General features: G+C 43.8%; 1 protein-coding gene across 2 annotated transcripts in view; it reads right to left on the bottom strand.

The window, feature by feature from the left end:
* Window positions 1-291: 291 nt before the first annotated feature.
* GUCY1B1 (guanylate cyclase 1 soluble subunit beta 1) overlaps window positions 292-24,517 on the bottom strand; it is a 60,139-nt gene continuing 35,913 nt past the window's right edge. For both annotated transcript variants that reach the window (XM_066632394.1, XM_066632395.1), the window contains 9 exons: window positions 20,767-20,997; window positions 19,557-19,673; window positions 18,372-18,505; window positions 16,979-17,176; window positions 12,261-12,498; window positions 9,916-10,056; window positions 6,661-6,815; window positions 6,131-6,257; window positions 292-3,253 (listed from right to left, as the gene is read on the bottom strand). In XM_066632394.1, the coding sequence (XP_066488491.1) occupies window positions 3,230-3,253; window positions 6,131-6,257; window positions 6,661-6,815; window positions 9,916-10,056; window positions 12,261-12,498; window positions 16,979-17,176; window positions 18,372-18,505; window positions 19,557-19,673; window positions 20,767-20,997 (1,365 nt within the window). In that variant the 3' untranslated portion in view covers window positions 292-3,229. The remainder of the gene's footprint in view (window positions 3,254-6,130; window positions 6,258-6,660; window positions 6,816-9,915; window positions 10,057-12,260; window positions 12,499-16,978; window positions 17,177-18,371; window positions 18,506-19,556; window positions 19,674-20,766; window positions 20,998-24,517) is intronic.

Below are 24,517 nucleotides of genomic sequence, written 5' to 3'. Positions count from 1 at the left end.
TTGCTTCCTTACATTCCACATCAACTAGGTCCACCAACAATTGTGGAACTTATCCACATAATATTCTCAGATTGCTTGATCCATAGATGCCTGCTTGAAGAATATATATCAAATTCTCAGATCTATGCTTCGCAACAATGATCTGTCTGAAAATTTATAGGTGTTTCAGGATGAAATTGTAGTTGCAAAATACTTAAATAAGGCAAACTGTATACTTAAGATTAAATGTATTTATTACAGAATTTCCAACATGATTTTTTACTAAAGATAAAAAGAAACATTTTCCATAGATCAGCAGAAAAAGCCCATAATTTAAAATTCGTCCTTGTACACATTAAAGTGAAACATTTATACATATATTTTGTGTTGATTAGATATCTATATATACTGACAAATTTTATACATAATATGTATATATACGTACATATTTATTTTTATAAAGACAGATGTTTTTTAAAAACCAATGAACTATGTAACTGAGGACACAGTCCTATACACACTTTCCTGGGAGTAAGTCCCACTGAAAAAAATGGGACTTACTTCTGAGTAGATATGCATAGAATTGTGCTGTAATATTATCACAATATATCAACTCATATTTGACACTTTAAGAGTACAGAACAATTAGAAGTTTGTAAAAATATGAAAGAGTGATGGATATGGCAGTTAAATTGACCTGGGCATATACAGAAGAATACAAGATTAAGGGTGCAATCCTAACCCTTTACGTCAGTGCTTTCCAGGAGGCCTCCTTACTTTGAGGAGGCCTCCGTGAGTGACACCCAACTGCAGGATGCAGCACATGTCCCATGGGCACCGCTATGCCAGTGCTGGAAAGCACTGACATAAGGGGTTAGGATTGTGCCCTAAACTGATCAATCAAAGTGATTCATAGAATAGCGGATCTTTTAATTGAAAGCAGTGAAACAAGGTAATTTTGAAAATCAGGATAAATAAATGTTTTACTTCATAACCATTCTCATGCCTTTCAGTTATGGACGAATACTGAACAAGGATATCTTTACCTCTGATTTTCACCCAGGCTAAAATTCAGTCCAGATCTGAGGTTCTATTCAAGAGGGATTTGGAACAGATTTTCAGGGGAACCTACTCAAATCCACAACAAGTTCAAATATTATTATCATTATTGTTAAGATAACAAACTTAGTTTTCAACCATAAAAAAGTTCACAGAACAGTTTACAGAGAAAATCAAAAACAGATTCCTGCTAGGGTTGGATAGAGGTTTTTAATCACTGGCATACTCCACTGTCCCAGATGGTATGTGCCAGAGCTTGATAAGCTAACAGGCTACAACTAGTATGGTGCAGATCTGGTCATCCCAGCTGCCCCCATTACTGGATAGGTGTGATCCAGTGTGGTGGGGCCACAGGAAAAGCTGAATGGAAAAGGACTTTATTTGTTCTAATTCATTTCAAATTTTCTTAAGAGTTGGAAGCACACTGGCAATATAGTCTTTTTCTATATAGCCACTGTCTGCCTTAGATTTTTTTTACATTCCTTCTTGACTTTCAATTGGAATTATCCACAACCCAATCCTATACTCAGTGGCGCCGCTGGGTACAGAAGTGCCAAAATGGCTACCACTGTATCCAGCGTCGCTGCTGAGGCCACCAGAGATCTCCTCAGGGAAAGGGAACTTTAGTTCCCTTCACTCAAGAAAAGCCCCAGGCCCCACCATGGGGTTTCTCAAATATGTGCTGGCAATTTTGCCAGTGCAGACTTGAAAATCTCTGTGTGGGGCTTTGCATCCTGACATGGAAGATAGTACACAACAAAGCAGAGTTTCATTTGTTCCACCCTCTCCCATGCTGGTCACTCCCCCCATCCTGGAATACCTCCCCCACACACACCTCCAAGGCCCTTATCCAGAGCTCTTGCCATGCTCCATGCAGTGTCCATCTGAAGCTGGGCCCTGCGCCAGCGGGTGTTATGGATGTGCCTTATGGCACATTTGTGACACTGGGTGCCAGCACTGTAGCTCAGTGCTGGTGCACAGCCCACATAGGATTGGGCCCCCATCCATACCTTCTAGACTACAGCCTGTGCAGATTCCCAGCACAATTCTACACATGTGCTGTGTGTTCAGGGTCATGTTGCCCATGGAAACTGCTCATGTCTTCTGAATGGGTTCAGTCCAGGTCATGCTGGGTGACAGTCTTTGCTGATGCCTTTGTCCAGACAAAGACCAGTATGGTGGAGAATCTCTGGATTTTCACTGAAGTCCTTTGACTTCAGGATATTATGATCAGAGATATTAGGCCTTACTCTGGCATTCATATCAGAAAGTGAAAATTTCCCTTTGAAATTCTGTCTCTCTCCTTACACATACAGGTCCCTGTAGTCGTCGCCCCCACCCCCATCACTAGAAAATAATATCATTATACACTATATAAAAAGTTGTCCAGCAACATATAATGTTTGAATCATCTATCCCACTATAAATCAGCAAGCAAAACGGGAGAAAATACGATCAGGTTTTGAACAGAAATTTGCACACATTTCTATCTGAGTCATCAAATTAAAACAAGCTACACTTCTCTTCCATGTATGTCATATCAGCAGACAGTCAATACATAGCAAACGAGCAACTGACAGTGCACTGAAGCTAGTTTCTAGCACAAACTGAAATATTTCACAACAGCAACTTGAAAGAAAGCAGATGGATTCGTATAATAAGCTGGAGGACAAAATGCCAAATCACAGTTATAAAAATATCAATTGTCTGAGCTCATAAATTTTTCTATCAATTGGAATTTATTTTCTTCCAGGAATAGTTTTGAGTCATAAAACCATAAAGATCATGATGATGAGTCACTAGAAGTAGAGATGAGAACCACATATGTGAAGAACCAGATTTCGAAGCGCCAGAGCAGACGGGCCTTCATGTTTATCATTATGTTGGGTTTTGAAATATGGCAGGGGAGGCAAAAAGGCTTGAGATCTACATACCCACAGCAGAGACATGACGATATCAAAAGCTCAGTGAACAAAAAGCAGTAAAAGAGCTCTGAAGAGCCTGACAGAACATTACTGTTCAGCACAGATTAGATGAGCAAATGGAAGGGATACACAATGTAGCAAGAGCAGTCACATCTAATTAGTGCCAGACTACATTAGTTGCAGGACACAGTGTTCCACTCTTGCAGAGTGGAGCTTTGTCCTCTTTGTCAGGACAGTGCTCTTTGTCCTCTTGCGCTTCTCCTTGCTCAGTTAGCATCATGTGTTACTTCCTTGAAGGCATGCAAGAAAAGTTAGAAAAGTGAGGAGTTGGGTTTATGTAAATAATGTGTAACAAGTCAGATATAGTCTCAAGTGGACTCATGACAAAGAATTAAAAGAATTAAAACCATATATAAGGATGCACATCACACATTTCAGGTACATTGGTACTATAATTGTGACAGGAACTTGGTTCAGTTCTTAACCAATTGTTGCCCAGCCCACAGGTGCACACATTTGGTTCCTGCTGCATATATGCAACATTGGGCAGAAATTGTTTAACAACCTCTGAATAGCCTCAGGAGTTACTCACAAGCACACCTGATGATAGAAAATTCCTATTAGTGTATATATTTTAAAAAATCTCCTCATCCATGTCAAAGACTTTTTCTCTGTGGCCTCAGAAGGCCAGACTAGATCTCCTGGACAAGGACAGATTTCAGCTGAGCCTTAGAAGAATCTTCTGAACAACAAGAGAAGTTTGACAATGGAACCAATTACCATGGGGGGGTGAGGTGGGCTCCTAAGCCAGAGGCTGGAGGGTCATTTGTTGGAAACACTCTAGCTCTGGACTTCATGCATCATGCAAAAGATTGGACTCGATGGTCCACAATGCCCCCTTCAACTCCAAGATTCTATGATCCACCGATTCATCCAGGCTCTCAGTTACTACATGGAAACTTGAAAACTAATACTCCTAGAAACTGAGAGTTTGAGACTATTGGACAAGACTTTACTAGAGGAGCAGACTCAGTTCTTAATCCCTGGGTCCATTACTAGTCCTATGACGATTTATACCACACTGCTTTTACAAGGATGAAATAAAATCGATAAAGCTCTTTGTAGGTCTGACAAACTATAACAGGGGTTCCCAAACTTCCCAGAAATGGAAAGTCCCATCTCTGGCCACTTAAGGGGCAGGAGGAGGACAAAGGCAGTGATGCGATTGGGATGATAACCCCTTTCACCCCTGGCAACAGCACGTTTTTCTACTTATAACAAGCAAATCAGAAGTGGGCCACAATCGTTATTTTTTGTCTTCCTGAGGCTCCCCACTCCCACCCCGGGGAGGCTGGTGCTGCTTGTTGTAAGTAGAAAAAAGCCCCTTTTACTTCTGGCAGCAACATGATCCTCCTGATGGCATCAATGCCTTTGCCCTCCCCACAACAATTTTCTCTGGTTCCCCACCCCCAAAGGAGTTTGGGAACTGCTGTACTATAGACATAATTTGCAAAAGTGATGTAATTCTTGGGTGATGAAAAGAGAAAAAAATAAAATATATACTGTAGGAACAAAGGAATGATCTTGTCATTGTGTTTTAAAAACAGGCTGTTTGTTGAGAATGAGGTTTCTGTTATGATAATATGCAGCCAAAACATGCAAAACAGCCAAGAAACTACGCCAATAGCTAAAAACTGCCACATCAAAGGTGATTTCAGACCTTGAGAGGGAAGAACAAGAAAATGTAGCAGAAAGCCATATGCACTACAATTCAATACTGGTGCTTGGAAAAATTAGATGTTCTAAGAGGGTGAATTAGAGGATGACTTTGCTAGGGGCCAAACTGCATGCAGTGTAGTCAATAAAATTTTCATCGTTGATTAAGGGATGCGCACAGCTCTTTTTGCTTGTTTTTAAATCTCCCATGAGTCTACTACAAACATTTAATGCTTCCCTTATTTATTGTGATCGACTGCAAAATGTAAACTGCTAATTCAATGTGACACAGACTAGGTTGGGGTTTCAGGGAATGTTGGGGCAATGTCACCTACTTGAATTTGTCACTGGTAATCAATAATGCACTCTACTGCCATTGGCAAGAAGGCTTGGCTAACCTTTTTCTAAGCCATCAGTGCAGGTTTTTTTCAATTGGGAGGGATTTACTGACACCTTACATATGGAGGGGAATATATCAACACTGTCAAACAGTATGTGCTATCTGTGTAAAATGACACTGTTGCAAGGTGTAAAGAGAAGGAGACAGAGCCTCCAGTTCCCTGATTCTCAAAAAAAAAAGGCCTATTTCAATACAATACAGGCAGGGTCTTGGTATCTGAGAGTGATCCGTTCTTGGACTCCCTGTTGGTAAAGAAAACCATGGATAATGAAATCCATGGTTTTGGCCCCTTAAGCCTTCTGAAGGCAACTGGAAGAGCCTTCCAGTAGGCTGAAGGCAACCAGCAGAAGAGCTCTGGTCTCTTCTGGAGGGCTTTCTGAAGAATGGCCCTTACAGGCAAAAAAGATTTCATGCCTTCTGAGGCCCGGGGAAGCCCCTGGTCTGGGGAAGCAGCTCTGGTCACTTTTGGAGTGTTCAGGTGGAGCCAAGTCTGGTTCTACGCAGGTCCAAGGGACCCATGTTGAATCAGATCCATGTTTTATCTGCGAATAAGCAGGCTCCACCTGTATATAGATTTACTCCCTACAATAATTATGCTGGTCTAAAGCCATCTTGCAGTCCCTCTATAAATGTATTATAATTTTTGAATATTCATTCAATGTTTCTGAACACAAACCTTACTATTGGGAGGCAGTGAATGGTGTCCATTGACTGAAATGCTGTAATTAGTGAATAAAACTGTTTCAAAGGGTTCCTGTTGTACCCTACAGCTAGCCACAGACATTACATACTACCACTTCTAGTAGCATGTAGAGTCAAGATAAATATTTAAACACTTGGAACTTCCTCAAGATCTTTTTGAAATATAACATTTTTAATTTCCAACAAATGCATCAGCACCAGCACACATGACTTGGCAACTGTATTAATGCAACCATGTTTCATTTCTTCTAGGGAACATTTAATTTTGCAAGTAAAAATGGCTCTCACAGTTTAGATTGTCTGATCCTAGGCAAGCTGTTGTTTTTAAAGGCACTCTGATTAATCATACCTCTGTTTCTGTGTACTTTCTAGACAAAAACCAAACTTGCATTGGTTCTGTTTTGCCCTTCATAGAGACTGGACCTCTGTGTTCCAGGTGGAATTGTGGGTCAGAATTTTCAGGAGTCATTAGACATCTGCAATTGAAGGCAGAGTTAAAACATCAACCGTTCTATATCAGAGAACACTTTTGTGAGACATAGGGCACAATGCTAACCAGGTCTACTGAGAAGTAAGTCCTATTTTGTTCAGTGGGGCTTACTCTCAGGAAAGTATGGTTAGGACTGCAGCCCAGGATCTAGCCCAGACTTGCAACAGCTACTTATGCTAAGATGTCAGCAAAAGCCTTGTAAAGAGAATCACAAGTCATCAAAAAGTTGACTAACTTTTGGAATAATGACATGTAAACGTTCAGCTTAGTTGATTAACTTTAGCAAAGTTCATAATTAGCTGCAAAAAAATGAGCCCATTGCTCTAAATATCAACCATTTATAAACAAAAGCTCTTAATTTTTCAGGAAACCTCCATTACCTCGCTTACCTGTAGGTGTATTCCGAGACATTGATCTTTCCCTTCTCTCCAGTGGTTTCTGTTCTACTTGTTAAATTAACAGTGTTCCCAAAGAGACAGTAACGAGGCATCCGCTGGCCAATGACACCTGTAACTACTTCTCCTGTGTGAATACCTATTGTTATCTTTTAAAGAAAACAAAACATTACAATTGGTTTATGTTCACTGCTTTCAACACTGAAGCTCACAGCTTGAGCTGCTATAACCAGGGTAATCACTAAGGTTGCAATCCTAACCCCTTATGTTGGTGCTTTCCAGAACCGACATAAGGGCAATGCAGCTCTGAGGTAAGGGAACAAACATTCCCTTACTTTGAAGAGGCCTTTGTGCAGGGCTTTTTTTCTAATGGAACGCAGCGGAATGGCGTTCCGGCACCTTTTTTATGCAGTCCCCCACTGGTAGACTGCTGCTGCCCAAGGAGGCTCCATTCTGGCCTCAGTGGCCAGGCGCTTCCCCTCAGCAGGAAGCAGTGCGCCTGCCCCAGTCTGAGGCAGTCCACGAGCCGCTGCCCTTCTCACCATTGCGCCGCGGCTCCTTCGCGGCCCTGAGGCAAGACCCGGGCCTGGAGGCCGCCATGGTCCTCTCCAGGAGCGCTTAGCGCCGATTGGCTCCCTGGTTGCCATGGGCGGGGCTCCCAGCCCGGTCCCAGCTGCCCGACTGCAGAGGTAGGAAGGCGGCTAAACTCACCCCTCCGCTCTGATCAAGAGCTTTCACGGTGACATTTGGGCTACGTCGAGACTGGTCCTGGCTGGCAGGTGGCAAAAGCCTGGAGAAGGCTGTTGTCCTTGGCACTGCTCCTGCTCGTCCCCGTGGCTGCTGGCTTATTTATCGATATACACACACACACACATATGTATGTATGTGTGTATATCATATATATGTATACGCACATACATACACACACATATACACACATACATACATATACATACATGTGTTTGTATGTGTTTGTAGGTGTATGTTTGTATGTTCATGTATGTGTGTGCATATATATATGTGTGTATGTTTGTGTGTGTGTATACATATATATGTACACGTATGTATATATGCAGGGCTTTTTTTCTAATAGAAATAAAAATAAATAAAATAATAGATAAAAGATTAACAAGTTGTGAGTTCCTGCATCTTTTTTTTTTTTTTTTTTTTTTTTACAAAAAAAGCACTGCCTCTGTGAGTGACATGCAACTGCAGGATGCAGCACATGGCCTATTGGTACCGCTATGCCAGTGCTGGAAAGCACTAACATAAGGAGTTAGGATTGCGCCCTAATTTTCTTAACCATTCACAAAACCCTTAACAAATTCAGCATCGGTATTTACTTTGGGTTTAAATATACCAATTTATAGCAGACCTTATAAAATCCAGTAGACAAGTATTTACATAGCTAAAGAACTGTGATGATCTTCCCTGTTCCAATTCATAAAACAATTATACTCTCTCCCAGACCCACTAGGACTAGTGGTTTGGTGGGAACACCACAACTAAAGTGGCTTAAAAATATAGTAGAATGCTTGGACTTCACTCAAACAATAGTCTTCACTGGAATGCAATCTCATTGCACTCTCAAATTAAATATTCTGTCCCAAAGGGAGTGGCAAAACATCGAGAGCGAGATCCTGGTGTGTTGCTCTGTCTCTGTTCAGAGTGATGAGAATAGCGATATAGGAGCATGTTTCCATCCCTAGAATTGCCTCTTTCCCCTTCCCACTTTTGCACATACACTATCTGTATTTCAGAGAGAGACTATTCAATTCACACAGTCTCAAATACACAGATAACAGGTAGATTGCTTATCATTTGGGGGAAGTTAAATTTAGCCCATGTACTCACTTCCCCACTGCCTAAGTGCTTATTGAGAAAACTTGTTCCCAAAATAGAATGTCCTAAAAGAGGATAAACTTAGGGAGCTGTACACAAGCTCCCTAAGTTATGGAAGTCACAGGCATCTGTGTCGGGGTTTTCATACAGGTGTAGTAGAGGGTGCCTCCCATATCGGTGGATCCTGTATTCACAGATTCACTTATATTGCGGATTGAGTCCAGCTCCTCCAAACACTACAGTGAAAAAAATCACTTCTGGTTTCTCCATGAAAGGGGAAATGACATTTATAATGCTTTATAAGGCATTAGGAAGCTCAGGAAAGCCACCAGGGCTTTCTCAGGCCTCCCAATGCCTTACAAGGAATTAAAAACTAATTTCACTTCTGGTTCCACAGAGAAATCAGAAGTGACTTTTTTCACTGTTGGGCTCGGTCTGAGCCCAGCAGAGGCCACAGATGAATCTATGCTGGTCTTAGAGCACCGTCCATGGCCTAGGCTGAGCTCTGAGTCCAAGGCCTATGTTGGACTCAGAGCACCCTCTGGAGGTGAGGGGAATAGAGCTCCCCTTGGCTCCGATGGCTGGTGGAAGGTGTTTGTCTGTATCCATGATTTCTGTTAACCACAGGTGTTTCTGGAATGGAACCCCCAAGGATATGGGGCAAGCCTGTATATGTTTGCTGGTGCGTCCACACTGGTGCAATAGAACCAGCTGTTACAATCTATGTTGATTTCAAGTTATGAATGGATCTCTGGAACCTGATTTTTTCATAAGTAGTGAACCAACCCAGGAGCAGGGGGGAGTTGGGACCAGTGGGATACTATCCTCCACATTGGAATGAAAAGGGGATAAGAGGTCAAACATACACTTCCCCCACAGAGATTGTCCGTTTCCTGGCACCTACAGAATATGGCGGTCACCATTTTGGCACCGCTGTTCCTTTGGGTGTGGGGAAGATTAGAATTGGGCTGCCCCTGGCCTTATAATTGGTAGCAACCATTCAGCCATTCACCTCTCCATTCTGCATCAGTGTTCATGAATTGAATGCTTTTGCTATCATATTACTACCTTCCTGCTATTTTTTTAAAAACTTTACACACCTGAAAGTTAACCTGGGATGCATTTAGAAAATCTAGGGGTCGGTTTGGATCATCTAAAAACTCCATGGCCTGTATTTTTCTTTTGGCGTGCAGAAAGAATTAAGTTACCCATCCCATTCTCCCTCAAATAGCCCCAGCAGCTTCTGATCCATTCCTAAGAAAAAGGATCATTTGGAAGAAGAAGGCAAGTGGCACAATGGGCTGCAAGAGAAATCCCACTTCCCTGACCATTATAGGTGTCTTCTATTCAACAAAATCAACTCAGGACACAATCTCTGGATCCAAGAATGTGTTGCCCTTTACAAACCTGTACAGACTCTCCATCAACTTGAACCAGTCCAGCTATTTCCATCATATCCAGTGCTAAGTGGCAGATAGAACGTGCGTGATGAATGCATGGCTCTGGCAGGCCACTCACGGTCATATACTTGTCTCCAACTGTCTCAACCTAACAAAATATTGAGTTGACAGTTATTCTACTTTCTTGACAACAGGGAAATATTTGTTCTCTCCTGTGAATCAGAAAGCAAACTATTTATTAGTAATATGAAGAATATGTAGGTCATACTTCATCCTCTATGGATTTTATATCCACACAGGTCCTCAACCTGGACCCTTCAAATGCAACCAGAGCTGTGCATTGGGCATGTCCTGCAGTGTTCTGAGGGCTGGGCTTGCCAACCCTTTGAATGCCTTTTGTGACCTCCAACAGGCCTTAAAACATAATTTTCTGGTTTTTCTGACATTTTAACGCCTTTAGAAGTCGTTCTGAGGGACAGAGAGGCTGAGGGTGGCTTCCCCGGCTCTCAGAATGCCTTTTAAAGACATTAAAACGTCACTTTAGTTTTGTTTTTTTTTAAAACCAGAAGTGATGTTTTAAAGCATTCTGAGTGACAGGGAGGCCTCCCCGGCTCTCAGAACATCCTACAGCAGGGTTTCTTAAACTGGGGCATTGCCTGTGGGTCCTGGACTCTGCCCCCTTAAGGGATGGGGGGAAGACAGTCACATGATCCCCAGGATCGCGTCACTAATGGGGGGCAGAGGGACTGGCATGCACTTACCAGTCCCTGCTGCAGCCTCCTGGGGGTGTGGGGAGGCTGCTGCAGGGACTGGGAAGTACATGCCAGTCTCTGTGCCCCCTTAGCGACACAATCCTGGGGACTGCAACGCTGCCTTCCCCCTACCCCCGCTGCCTTCCCCGCTCCACTGCAATGACTTACTGCGGTCCTCAAACTCCCTGCAAGTTTGAGAACTGCTGCCCTACAGAAGGTTTGGGTTCCTGATGCACAGATTTCATTATCTGAGTGTTTCAGCATCCAGGGGGGTTTTGGTTATGAACCCCCCACAGATGCCGAGGCACTACCTGTATACAGATCATATACATGTTTTCCATGTAGGATCATTTTTTTGGAGAGGGGTATAAATATAAAGAATATAGGGTGTTACAAGACCCTGTAAATTCAAACTTGTATCAAGTGCTTAGAGCTATGATGGATAATACAAAGAAAAAGTAGCATCAAAAAGAAAAAAAAGAAGGAAAAGTTCAGACTTGTGCTTAGAAATGCAAATGTACTGTAACGTGTGATATGTTTGAACACATTCATATTTGTTTCAGAATATATTTGATTGAGTTAGGGTTTAACTGAATATAAACCCTATTTTGCAACACTATTTGCAGAGTGCAAAGTTGGGGGTATTTGGCAGATTTTCAGGGGATATCAAAACATATGAACTTACTGCTCGCACTCCTGAACTTCCTGGCATCTGATGGCTGACGTTTTTCTCCCTATTTCCCTTGTGTAGGCCAAGAAACACTGTACTTACTCCAATGCAATGTACAGACTTCATCGTGTAGCTTCATTCTGAAACCACTGAAGTGAGGTCAATGATCCTGCCATCATTGGGAAGGGGGAACCATGGGGAAAATGACACCTGAAATGACATTCGGACACCCAGGAGCAAACCAGATGGCAGAAGGTTGAGCCAGAAGAGTGGTAAGCCACAGGAACATTTCTTGTATCGGGCGGTAAGCCACAGGAACAGCCTTGTATCCCCTTGTAATTCTAGTTATGAGCCAAAAGTTCTCTTCAGAAGTTCTCAATTTGCCATAACGCCTGATCTTTTAGATATAATCATTACAGTTTGCCCCTTTTTAACCGCGGGTACAGAACCCACAGATTTAACTCACCATGGATTCTGAACCCACAGTGGAGGGCTTTATCTGAGCTCCCGTATGCAACTAGAAGCACCTTCTGGCTGCATCTGGGAGGCTTTCTGAGGCCCAGGGAGGCCACATGCGGCCTCTCCAGGCTTCAGAAAGTCCCCCGGAGATGTCAGAAAGGCACTTCCGGTTTTTACAAAACACGTTTTTAAGGAACGCCTTTCTGACACCTCCAGGAGGGGTTCAGAACACCTCTAGATGTGGTCAGAAGGCACTTCCAGTCGCATCTGGAGGTCTGATGAGTGCCCAGACCCATGGATTTACTTATCCACAAGTTTTGGAATCCACAGGGATTCCAGGAACAGAGCCCCCGCAGAAGCCAAGGGCCAACTGTATTATATATTTTTCATAAAATACTGTAAGTATATAATAGTAACAAAAAATGGCAATGTCTAACATACAGCATTCAGAAATGTAAACATCGCACTTACCTTATAAACAAAGGGATTCTTTCGTGAATCAGTCAAAATATCAAATCTTGTGTACAGGTCATTTAAAAGATTGACAATTTTCATGGCTCCCTCTCCAGAGGCATGCTTACTGCAGAAGGCATTGAATCCTACAATGCCGCTAAAAAGTATGGTCACATTGTCATACCGTTTGGCTGGGACAGGGCGCTTGTGTCTCAGCTCATTGGCCACAGACGGAGGAAGGACAGAATACAGCAATCTATAGAAAGTTAGAAAGTAAGACAGAAAAAGAGCGGAGAAGAAGAAAAACCAAAATTATTGTAATTGACATTAAGCTCTCATATAAGAGAAAGGCAGCTTTATACATTACTCACTTCTGACAGTCACTGATTCAAAACATTAATGATGGGCTTTGTGATCCTTAAGTCACAGGCATTGGCATGCTCTGAAAAGTTCCTAGCGCAACTGAATGATCAAGCAAGTAAAACAGTAGGTATGGCAGAACATGTTGCTAAACTCCAAGGGCATTATCTAGACCAAGTTAAGCATTTTTAAGTCTCACTGATTTTAAAGGGGAGCTGAGGGATAGGCTTAAATTTCTGCCATTGGAATTGATGAGGCATAATAGACTGTACTATTTTATTTGGACTATACTAACTTTATTTGGACTGTACTATTCATTTTGTTTTTACTCTTATAGTGCAATCCTATTCATGTCTACAGAGCAATAATCTCCACTGGGTTCAATGGGACTTACTCCTAGGTAAGTGTGCATAGAATTACAGCCTATTTGAACAAAAATGGCTGCAGACAGACAACTGTACAACAGGGCTGTAGCTAAAAAAGAAAAAGTCATGCCTCTCTAATATTAACTGGACTTGTTAGCCACAGTTAACATGTCAATAGATTGCAAAAAGTGCTTAGTCATAATTAAATTTCTTTCAACCAACTCAACCAATGGTGTGTACCCTCATTTCTACTGCCCCACTTATGCCTATGGGCAAATTGGGGGTGGGGATGGGAGGATTTTGCCTGGGAAGGGGCAGGACCAGCAGCACCGATATAGCTGGTGCAGGTCCAACTGTGAACAGTTGCTGGGGCTTATCCAGGTGCTGGGGCTTGCCAGCATTCAAAGGGGACAAATGTCTCCTCACCCCAAGAGGACTTCCAGCAGCCAAAATTCCCCTGCTGGATGCAGTGTAGTCCATGCTGGTGCCATTGCATCATCACATGGGATTTAGTTAGGATTGGGTTGCCTGTTCTTATCTATAAAGAATGATTTTCTAAGGATCACTATTCATGTCAATGAATTTTATAGCTATTGGCATTCCTACATAACAATCAAGGTCTGGAGGGGTAGGAGGTCTGGTCTAGAGGGTAGAGCCTCCTTTAGCCCGAAGATAACATCAGAAGGTCGCCAGTTCGAGGACACCAGCAGCTCCCTGAACGGCTGAGAATGGTGAGACCTTGAAGCAGCTGACAAGCCCAGCTGAGTGATTCCACCTGCTCTTGGTGTGAGCAAGAAGTGTCTTGGCTGCCCTCCATATGAGAGATGGAGCTGCTTGTCAGCCTGCGTGGGAGAACTGGAGGCCAGAAGTGAGACCAAACCAGGAAGATCCATTCTGAAATGTTGTTGGTTCTTGAAAGAGAGAACCACTGTGATTGTAAAAATCCCCTTGAGGGATTTAGAAACGCATGCCTATGTAAACCGCCTTGAATAAAGTCAGAGGAGTAATCCAATGACCAGAAAGGTGGTATATAAATACCAAGTTATCATCATCATCATCATCGCTCTGGATAATCATCAAGGATAGTAAAAACCTATTAGTGGCAGAATTCTAAGCAAAACCATATTCTAAGCAAAAAACACTGCAATGGCACCAGACTACAAGTGAAGGCCCTCCACCGGAACATCGCTGAGTCCACAGTGTTTACCAGCTGCGCTCAAGGGGAGTTGGTGTTCATATCACACATACCACTCATACCATCAGAGTACCCATCCAGTTCAAGAGGCTGCCGTTCCCTCTCAAGGACTGCTTTGCTATGACCATCTACAGGTCCCAGGTGGCAGGGACTGACTTGAGGGAGGACTGCTTCTCACACGGGCAATTCTATGTCGCCTGCTCCAGAGTGAGCACACCCAGCAGCTGGTGATCCTAGCACCTGAGGGGAGAACCACCAATGTGGTCTACAAAGAGGTCCTCAAGTAGACAAAGAAAGGTTGTAGGTCTTTTTCACATTCTTTTTACTTAAGCTTAATATTTGTCTTCTGGAAGTATATAAAAACTATAATGTGAGGTTTCAAATTAAAGGGAATTTCAACCTGAACATGAATGTGGTGTTGGTCATGTCATATAATACAACCATGACTTTGAACAATTACAGAATGTTGCCTGACATGAGGCAGTTGTGCTACATTTAAATTGTTTGTTGCAATCAAAGGAAAGTTTATTGGAGTCAAAATGGATTTTAAGTAGTTAAATATCATTGCGAAGCAGGGGTATCCAGCTAGTATGTATATATCATTTTGCTCAGGGTATAAGTAAGCCTCATGAATTTCTCCACTAATCTTAACATGCCCAATAATGGGTATGTTTCAAACCACATGTGATTATTCTTGGGTAGCACTTACATGCTTGCCAGCACTCTGGTTCTACACAGTGAATAAAGGACTGCTTCAAACTGAGTTAGACCATTTATCTACCTAGCTCAGTATTATTGACATGGGCTGACACTGGCTATCCCTGTAGATGCCCTGGGAGTAAACCTGGAAACTTCGGCATGCAAATCACACCCTCCCCAGTGACAAATCAACTGTTAAATGAACCTATCGCATCATATGAATCAGTCTTACACTGAATCAAATCATAATGATTTCTTCATCTAGGTCAGTATAGCCAACACATTCTGGCAGTATCTCCCAAAGTTTCCGGATAGAAATTTTTTCTCTTCTTTACCTGAGATGCCAGGAATTGTGCTTGGGATTGTCTGCATACAAAGCAAATAATCTACCACTGAGGCACACTTACTCAAAAGGTATAGCCTCCTGTTCCCCTACAGCAGGGGTGTCCAAAGTTTTTGGCAGGAGGGCCACATCAGCTCTCTGACACTGTGTCGGGGGCCGGGGAAAAAAAGAATTAATTTACATTTAAAATTTGAATAAATTTACATAAGTTTACATAAATGAATATATTAAAGATGAACTTATATGAATGAATGAAGGTCTTGCAATAGCTCAATGCCTATAAAAGGCTTTGCACAAAGCAAGACTGGCCTTTCCTTTGCTGCCGCTGCTGCATCACGGATGTGAAAGAGCAAACAGTGGAGGGAGCTCTCATCCCACAGCTCACACAAGAGGTCAAACAGTCGCCCTCACGCTGAGAGAAGTTGCATTGGGCCAGTGCGGGCTTCAACAAATCTCCAGAGGGCCAGAGGCTCATTGGAGACTGGGGACTCCCTGAGGGCCGCACTGAGAGGCCTCAAGGGCCAAAAGTGGCCCCCGGGCTGGGGTTTGGGCACCCCTGCCCTACAGCAACAGAGTTAGCAGCATTCTGCTATTGGAGGAAGCCAAATGAGAAGACATTTTGGGTGTGCATGCCAAAGGCACAAATCCCTTTGCTTCAAAGAACAGAAGGAAATGGATTTGCTTCTCTTTTACTTGGGGAGAAAGGGCTACCCTGTATTGATAACATTGCTAGTCATTAGCATAGTAATAAAAAAATAATCACAAGGAAAGATTTTAAAATACATCACTTTTTGCAACTGAGTGCATTCAAGAACGTCTTCACCCTGCTGAGTCTTGACCTTCCTGAACAATCTTTGCCCATCACACTGATATCTGAAATGATACACTGTTACGGAATTTATTGGATAAGAAAATTGTTGGTTGGGCTTAGTTATTATTTGATTTAACAAGGAAAAGGGCAACCCAATCCTAATTTGTGCCAGCACAGCCAGGACACATGGCCCACAATGTATCCAGTGCAGGTTGGGAGGTGGTTAGAAGTCTCGTTAGAGTAAGGCAATATTTTCCCCCTACCCAATGTGGAGCCCCAGCTGGCCATACGGGCCTTCTCAGATCAGCACCAGCTATTTAACTGGCACAAATCTTGGAAGCCTGGTGTAACAACAAATGGCCTGGGAAAGGGGTTAGAATTCATTCAGCCGAGGAGGCCTCCACCAATTCCGTCCCCTCTTGGGACCAATCCGCCCCCTGTCTCCCTGTCCAGAAATGCCCTGTCCCTGCCTCTCTCTCCATGCTCCTGCACCACTTGGCACTTTACTTCCTTGTGTCAGCAGCTGAGCTCTGAATGCAATGCCAGTGGTCCAGTGCAGGTCTTCCCACCAGTGCTGTTGGCTTGTGAGTCATCACTGATGCCCTTAAGGCCTGTTTGCAACATACTGAGTTTGGGCTGCACTCTAAATCATTTGGTATCTTTCTGTAGTCACCATATTTAGTATTCACTTCTTCTAGAACAATTTCATTGCTTTAGATCCTGAACTATAAGGATACACCCAAAAGAACCATGAGCAGAAGAACAGCTGGCACTGTTCTGAAAATGCTCTAACAGGTAGGTTCTGAACACACATAGACTGTTACGTAACACTCTGTAGTACAGAAAAGGGTTGTACATGGAAAACTCATTCTGTGCATCAAAGGGGACTTCTGGATCCAACCCATTGACTTCAACAGGACTACTTATATTGTTCCTTGCTTAAAGCTGGAAAGTGGATCTTACGTGTCTGTCTTTTTCTTTTCGTCTTCCAGTGCTCTCAGTGTGTGCTGAAGTCTATCGGTCAGTATCTCCAACTCTTGTGTCAGCTTGTATTCCTCCCTGAACTGCTCTCCCAAAAGGACAAGGTCACGGGTAGCGTCGTGCAGTGGAATGTCACTCAGGTATAGCCCTCTCCTGGTTAAGTCATCCAAATTCATCACGCTATAATAAAGAGAAATAGAGCCGAACAGAAAATGCTGGGTATAAACAAACAGCACTGAATAGCTTAGTAAGTACATTTTTGCATTATTCAGAAGCAACAACACTTTTGTAATCATTATTTAACATGCACTGACTATGCCATCCTCCTGCCCTGCTAACACAGAATAAAAGATTACGATACCAGTGGCGGACCTGGGAGGCGGGGGGGGGCAAAGCCACAGGTGCTGCATCCCCGCTACTGCTGCTTCCGACACACCTCCACCTGCCCATCAGAGCTGTTCCATGGGCAGGCAAACGTGGTGTTCTGAATGACTCCAAAAGGGGGGGCTACAGAATCTTATTTGATCCCAGGTAGCAGATAGCTGCCTTAGGGTGCAATCCTAACCCCTTATGTCAGTGCTTTCCAGTGCCAATGGGACATGCGCTGCATCCTGCAGTTGGGTGTCACTCACGGAGGCCTCCTCAAAGTAAAGGAATGTTTCTTCCCTTACCTCAGAGTTGCATTGCCCTTATGTCAGTGCTGGAAAGCACTGACATAAGGGGTTAGGACTGTGCCCTTAGCTATGCCACTGGCTGATGGGAGGTGGCAGATCAATTGGGTGGTGAGCTGCTGGGGGTAGAGGCAGGTTTCCCCCCAATCTGCACTTTTAAAAAAAGCCAGGCGTGGTGTAACTTCCGGGGCATCATTTTGAGCTCTGCACTGGGCTACATGTTCATTAGCTACGCCACTGGTGTGATGTGAGAACATTACTTGGTGTGTTTTCCAGCAAGCCAATAGGGAGAGATGGCAGTGGGGAGATACAGAGCATAATGACAACATATCACAAATAACATCTAATTTAAACAGACCACCAGTGCTGGTGGATACATTATCACTTTCTTGTGCACCATTCCGTGATTGCAAACACTCCTCAGTTGCTATTAGGATTCAAAAGCAAACACAGACATGACAGAAGTATTTTTCCCAGTAGCAGGATTAACAGCTATTGAGGGCAGGGAGATTTAGATCAGAAAAATAGCGCAGGTATTAAAGAGTTAAAATCTCTCCCCACCCCCACCCCATGCAACTATTTTCCAATTAAACCTCTTTTCTTTTAAAAAGCCATTCACATCACATCTCTTTGGGTCTAGCGACTCTGTAACACTAATTTTCGTTACAATACAATTACAATAAGCGCCCATCTTGTTTACTTACCTTGGAGAACAAAGGAAGAGAATACTATCTGCTTCAGGTAAGTAGATCATTTGACCCTTAAGGCGTAAGCAGCTAATTTCTGTACCAGTTAGTTCATCTTCACACTCCAACTTTTCCACATCCAACAGCCCTTCCTTGGGGAAAAAAAGGTCATAATCACAGTTTAAGTTCCATAACATCATTATATACTTTCCTAAGTTCCCACAAACAACTTTACTGAAATGCACCATTAAATGCTGACCTTATTTCTGTTTTTCAACTCCCTTGGTCCAAAGAGAAATGTGCACTACCTTCAGATGAGAGTGGTTTTGCCTCATTCCCTTGGCACAGGGCAAGGCATGCAAATGGCAGGGCTCCATTGGCTGAGATTGTGCTGAGGAGATCAACTTGTTTAGCTGCTGAGCTCTCTCTCAGTGCTAGTACCATACCTGTTCCATCTTTGAGCCAAGAATGAACGAGACCCATTCATCCTTTAGGTAAATAGTTCTCAAACTTTTTACTGCTGCGACCCACTTTATTGGCTGTAGCAGCCACATCTTGCACCAGAATGCCTTGCACCTTCTGGGTAGTGCAATTACCATAAATCAGGTTGCGACCCAGAGTTTAACAACTACTGCTTTAGGTCAGTCTGAAATGAGCTGGCTGCCTTAGGGAGTTGGGCAGAACTTTTGCTCTTTTTGTGACTTGGTCACTTATGAGACATTTTTCTGCCACCGCAGACCGTTTGGTCTTATTAGACAGGGTGGTTGCAACTGACAAGATAGGAGCAGGCAGGGAATTTAGGATTGGGACTGGTGTGCAACCTGACATAAGCGAGGGGTTTGAGGGCCCCCCAGAACTGATCTCCAGAGATTGTCAGCAGATGATTTACAGCTCTGAGCCAGGGTAGGTATGTTTGAAAGGGAAGACAGACAATGGCCAGCTGTTTCCCCTGAAATAGGAGCCTTAACTTTAAGTGGAAGTGGCGTTACACGAGTCGGACATTGCATATACATCTATGCATTGAATTGAATAACTAGCAGCCCATTTATACTCTGACCACCTTGTCTCATTGTCTTATTGGGGTATGCAGACACTGAGGCAAAGAAAGGAATTTTTCATTTCAAAATAGTCAGCATTTTGAAACTATATCATCCACCCAAGTAAGCATGAGTACCAGTTGAAAAATGGCAACATTAAGGTTACCTTGCTCCTTAGTACAAAGACGGTGTTAATATGTGAAAGGATCCCATGGAAACTAATATCAATGTGAGGCCGAACCAACGAAAACACTGACAACAGATTGCAATATCCTGGCTGGAGCTAAAATATAAACAAGACAGACCATTTTCAGTTGGAAGCTCTGCAATTATTCACCACAGTAACAAACATAGGGCCCAATCCTAGGGGCCTTCACTGTCAGCGCTGAGCTCCAGCACTAGCACTAGGTGTCATAAAAGTGCTATAAGGCATACTTAAGGCACCAGGGGAGGAGGGAACGCTGTCACTGGGTCAGTGCCAGTTGGCGCTATCCTTCGGCGCCAGCCGACGCTCTTCCAGCACTAGCCGGCAGTATTTTGGGGGCAGGGGGGGGTGGAGAGTGGGCAGAATGGGCAGAGGGAGGGTGGAGGGAGGGGAGGATTGGGCCCAGGATGGGGACAAGAGATAGTGGCAGGTTCTGCTGCCATATCCTATCCTCCCTCCCAGCCTGGACAGCCCAACATAGGTCTGCTTGGCTCTGTGCCTGGTCAAACTCGGCAGGTGCAAAGCCAAGGAGATCTATTGCCGCAGGCTGTTGTCTGCAATTTTCAGTATAAAAATGTACGTTAGATGAGAACTGTTCGTGCTTTCTCAAATTTTAGGAAACCAAAAACAATGCAATTTCATGATATTCAAGCCAAAAAAACAACAATGGTGGCATCCTCCCTTCTGCAATATTCTGGAAATGCAGTGTATAAACTAATCCAGTCCAGTCTCTAGCACTAACCTGAGACTCACAGGTTCCTTCCAGGCCAGAGGTCAGGAAAAAAGCAGAATAACTAGGTGGACTTTATATTTCCAAAGTACAAAATAAATTCACAGCGCAATCCTATGCATGCTTACTGAAAAATAAGTCCCAATGTGTTTAGTGGGGCTTTCTGCCAGAAAAGTATACACAGGGATGCAGCTTTAAGGGTAAATGTTAGAAAGCAATCAAAAGAGAAGACTGTGATTCTTGATGCAGACTGAACTAGATTTAGATAAAAGTATTAATGTGAAATGTCTTTCACAGTCAAGGCAGAGTATATTTCTATTAGTTGTTACTCAATGCATACCACAATCAACATAAATAAGTGTAGAATCACACTTAAACATAAGGGATTGGAGGGCAAAACAAAGCCGTGTTGGAAAAACCAGGACAAAGAATAACTCTCACCTGTGGAAGGACCCTGTATATTGCATTGCCACATTGGGTGACAACTAGTTCCCTATCGAATATAATATGAAAAGGGAAAGCTTTGCAAAAAGTATAAGGACTGATGCGAGACTCTTGGGTACCATTCTCTTCAAATCTGTCCAGGTCTTCATAAAAATCCTCTTCCTTAGACTCCTTCTCTTCAATTAAAAACTGAATGTGGTCACACTCTTCATTTCTCTGTTGGACAACCTGGGCACAGTGAAGGAAACACTGGAAGTGATTTTAGCCTCTTTCATTTGCATTAAGATTAATTTAATGCCAGGAACAAAAGTTGCTATTTCAATAAATGCTGTTTCATTAAAGTTAGGTCTTTCACCCAATCACAGGAAACTTACAATGCAATCCCGTACAAGTTTAATCAGAAGTAAGTCCCATTGTATTCAACCAGGCTTATTCTCAGGTAGGGGTGTTGGAATTGCAGACTGACAGCCCAATCCTGAGCTGCCAGGATGTGGGGCTGTGGCGGCGCTGAAAATGGCTGCCACCACATCCTGCACGCTTTGGGCAACCACCAGCAGCTCCTTGGGAGAAGGGGACTTTTGTTAGGTAGAGAGAGTAGCCCCGCAATGGGGCTACTCGATTCACCACCAACAAAAAAGTTGGCGGTGAATCAAAAGCCTCAGTGTCGGGTGGTGAGCTCAACATGGAAGCTTTAGATCTGGTGGAGTGTTGCTCCACCAGTCCTGCCTCCCTCCCTCCCTCCCCACTTCCTCCCCCAGCACACCTCCCCCCCCGCCCTTTCCCCACCTCCCAGTAATGTCTCCTCCTCCTCTCTGCCTGCCTCCCCCCTCCCTGGAACGCCTCCTCCCTGCCTCCCCCCATGGTTCCATTTACCTCTCTGCTGCTCGGTGGTCCACGCAACTGATGCATGGCGGAGGTTGGGTGCCCACCCAGCAGTAGCCGGGCACTCACCTGGTGCTAGGGCCTGCAGACATGCCTTATGGCACTTTTGCAACAGTGCACGCCGGCGGTGAGCCAGCGCGCCAAACTCAGAATTGGGCTCTGAGTTAATGCTCAGATTGTGTTGTATGTTTTCTCAGTTCAATATATCTTTTAACAAAATAATGGCCCAGTCCTATACAACTTCCCAGCACCAATGCAGCCATGCCAATGGGTATGTGCTGCACCCTGTGGTGGGGAGGCAGTCACAGAGGCCTCCTCCAGGTAATGGAATAACAGTTCCCTTACCTCGGGGCTGCATTGCAGCTGCATCAGTGCTGGAAGGTCGAATGGGATTGGGTCCTAAATCTTAGTACAGGATCTGGGGGGGGGCAGTAAATCTGCCCCAGGATCTGTGGGGGCTTCCGCAGATACCTGAGACCGTGGATACTGGGGATGCTCCCCACCCTCCGGAAGTGAGGGGAACTGTGCTTCCCTTGCCTCTGGAGGCTCTTCTGAACCCCACAGAGACCATTTACATCCATCTGTGGCCTCTGTGGGTCTCAGAATGAACTTTTAGACCAAAAAATGATACTTCCTGTTTTCTTTCTTGTTTTACAACTGGAAGCAATGTTTTTATACCTTTAAAAGGCATTATGTGGGCTGCAGAAGCCTCAGAGGGAAGCCAAAGGGTTTGTGGGGGGGGGGGTGCATCCGTGGATCCACAGATAAGCCAAACTGCGGATATGGGATCCATGGATACGGGGGCTCCCTGTGGGGTAATCATTAGATTTAGTTTAATAATCAATGGATTTAAATGAACCTGTGAGTAAAACAATGCCACCAAGGGACCCACCTTGAGCCAGATCCACAAATGTAAAATCTGTAGATAAACAGGCTCCACCTGTGTATTCTAAAAAATCAGACTGCAAGACACTTCTTCCAAACTATGTATATTTATTCAGTAAAAAGTCTGACTAAGTTTAGTGGTATACTACTTACCCGCATGAAAATGCGCAGGATTTCAGCTTTAATAAATGAAAGAGCATCACCGACAGAGACACAGTCAGGAATAAAGTCTGATTTGTGCTTCTCCCTATGGACCCAGCTAGCAAGTGACCTCAGCTGCCCATATCTATGAATTCCTTCACCATGGTAACAGCAATAGAAATCGAGACAAATCACCCTTCAGGTTTGGAGGGATAGTTACCTAATTCGTCCTGCTTGGCTGTATAAAGAGTCACACCAAGGAAGTGAGAAAGAATTTGAAAAATGTCTTTACAGTGCTACACAGAGGACTATCCCCCCCCCCCCTGAAATCCAGTTTAGGGTTTTGGGAAACAGGAATAGGTTTGATTATTTCTTGCCATGTTCTCTGGGTCTCTCAATATGTTGTATATTTTCATGTTTCACAAGATAAAAACATTAAGGGCCCAGCCCTATTCAATTTTCCAGTGCTGGTGCAGCTGTGCCAATGGGGCGTGCGCTGTGGTGGGAAGGCAGTCACAGAGGGGTCCACAAAGTAAGGGAGCACTGATTCCCTGACTTGGGGGCTGCATTGTGGTTGCACCAGTGCTGGAAAGTTGGATAGGACTGGGCCCTAAATGTACTGAAAATAGAATGAGAAATTTTGATAAAATGAGAAAAAAATGAGAACATCAATGCCCACCATTATTAAAGAACAGGAGATATGAGAATGGGCAGGGAAATCTGCTGTGCAGCATTTTCATTGTGCCATCAGTTTAAGAAATTATCATGTGTGAAAGAGCAGCACAAATCAGGATGTCATGGGAATGTTATAGCTTAAAAGTCCAAAACCAATTAGGTTTGAACTTAATTTTTTGTTATTACACTTCATTTTACTTTATGCCTCTGGCTTATACAGCAAAGTTTCTGAGCAAAATATTACTCAGTGCTCAATAACGTTATTTTGCACCAATGGCAGCTCATGAAAAGCTTCACCAAAATGGTTGTCCCTTTAATGAGTCAATAGGCACGAGAAGCTACAGTCACTATAAATATGTTTGCCCATTTGGTAAAAATCAGCATGCATGGAGGTATCTGGAAACATTTGCCACATAAATGCCACCCAGCCTATGTTTGCGTGGGTCAAAATGTATCACTTCCAAGAATGACCAGTGTCACCATAAGCTAAGCGGCCAGCTGGCGTAAATCTAGGAAGTCTGTGTAGGGCTGCCAGCACTGGGAATGGGGGTTAAGATATTAGGAGGAGGCCTCTGGTGGAGGGAGCCTCCCCCTCCCAGGCCCGATCCTCCCCCATTCCACCCAAAACGCTCCCTCTCGGCATCCATACCACCCTCCAACCACCGTCTCCCAGCCCCCATGCCACTCAGCATGAACGTTCCTGGGATGGCTGACGCAGGGTTGGGATCCAGTGCTGCCAAGCTGGTACAGGCCTCCATGCTGGCCCAGATGGCTCTCGAGTAGGTGCAAATGAGCCTAACAGCATGCTTGCAACACCCTGGGCTGGCACAGGGACAAGTAACGATTGTGCTGTTAATTTACATTCAAAAACCCAATCCGCACTGATTCAAGAATCTAACCTATGCTGTGTTGAAGTCATTTGGGCTAGTCATTCAACACAAGTAGGGTTACCAGATACAAAGGGAGACAGAGTGCCTATACCTTTAACCTTTGCATAGAAGAGGGAATTTTGGCAAGTGCAGCTTTTTAAACCTTTCAGTGTTGAGCAGCACCTACGAAAATTCCCTCTTCTATACAATGGTTAAAGGTATTAGCACTCTGACCCCATTTGTATTTGGTAACCCTAAACATAAGGAATCTCTGATTCTAAGATGATGGATTCTGG

This window comes from Tiliqua scincoides, chromosome 6, assembly GCF_035046505.1.
Source record: "Tiliqua scincoides isolate rTilSci1 chromosome 6, rTilSci1.hap2, whole genome shotgun sequence".
Taxonomy (NCBI): domain Eukaryota; kingdom Metazoa; phylum Chordata; class Lepidosauria; order Squamata; family Scincidae; genus Tiliqua; species Tiliqua scincoides.
The sequence above is the reverse complement of the archived record's forward strand: the minus strand, read 5'-3'. Positions and strand labels throughout refer to the sequence as shown.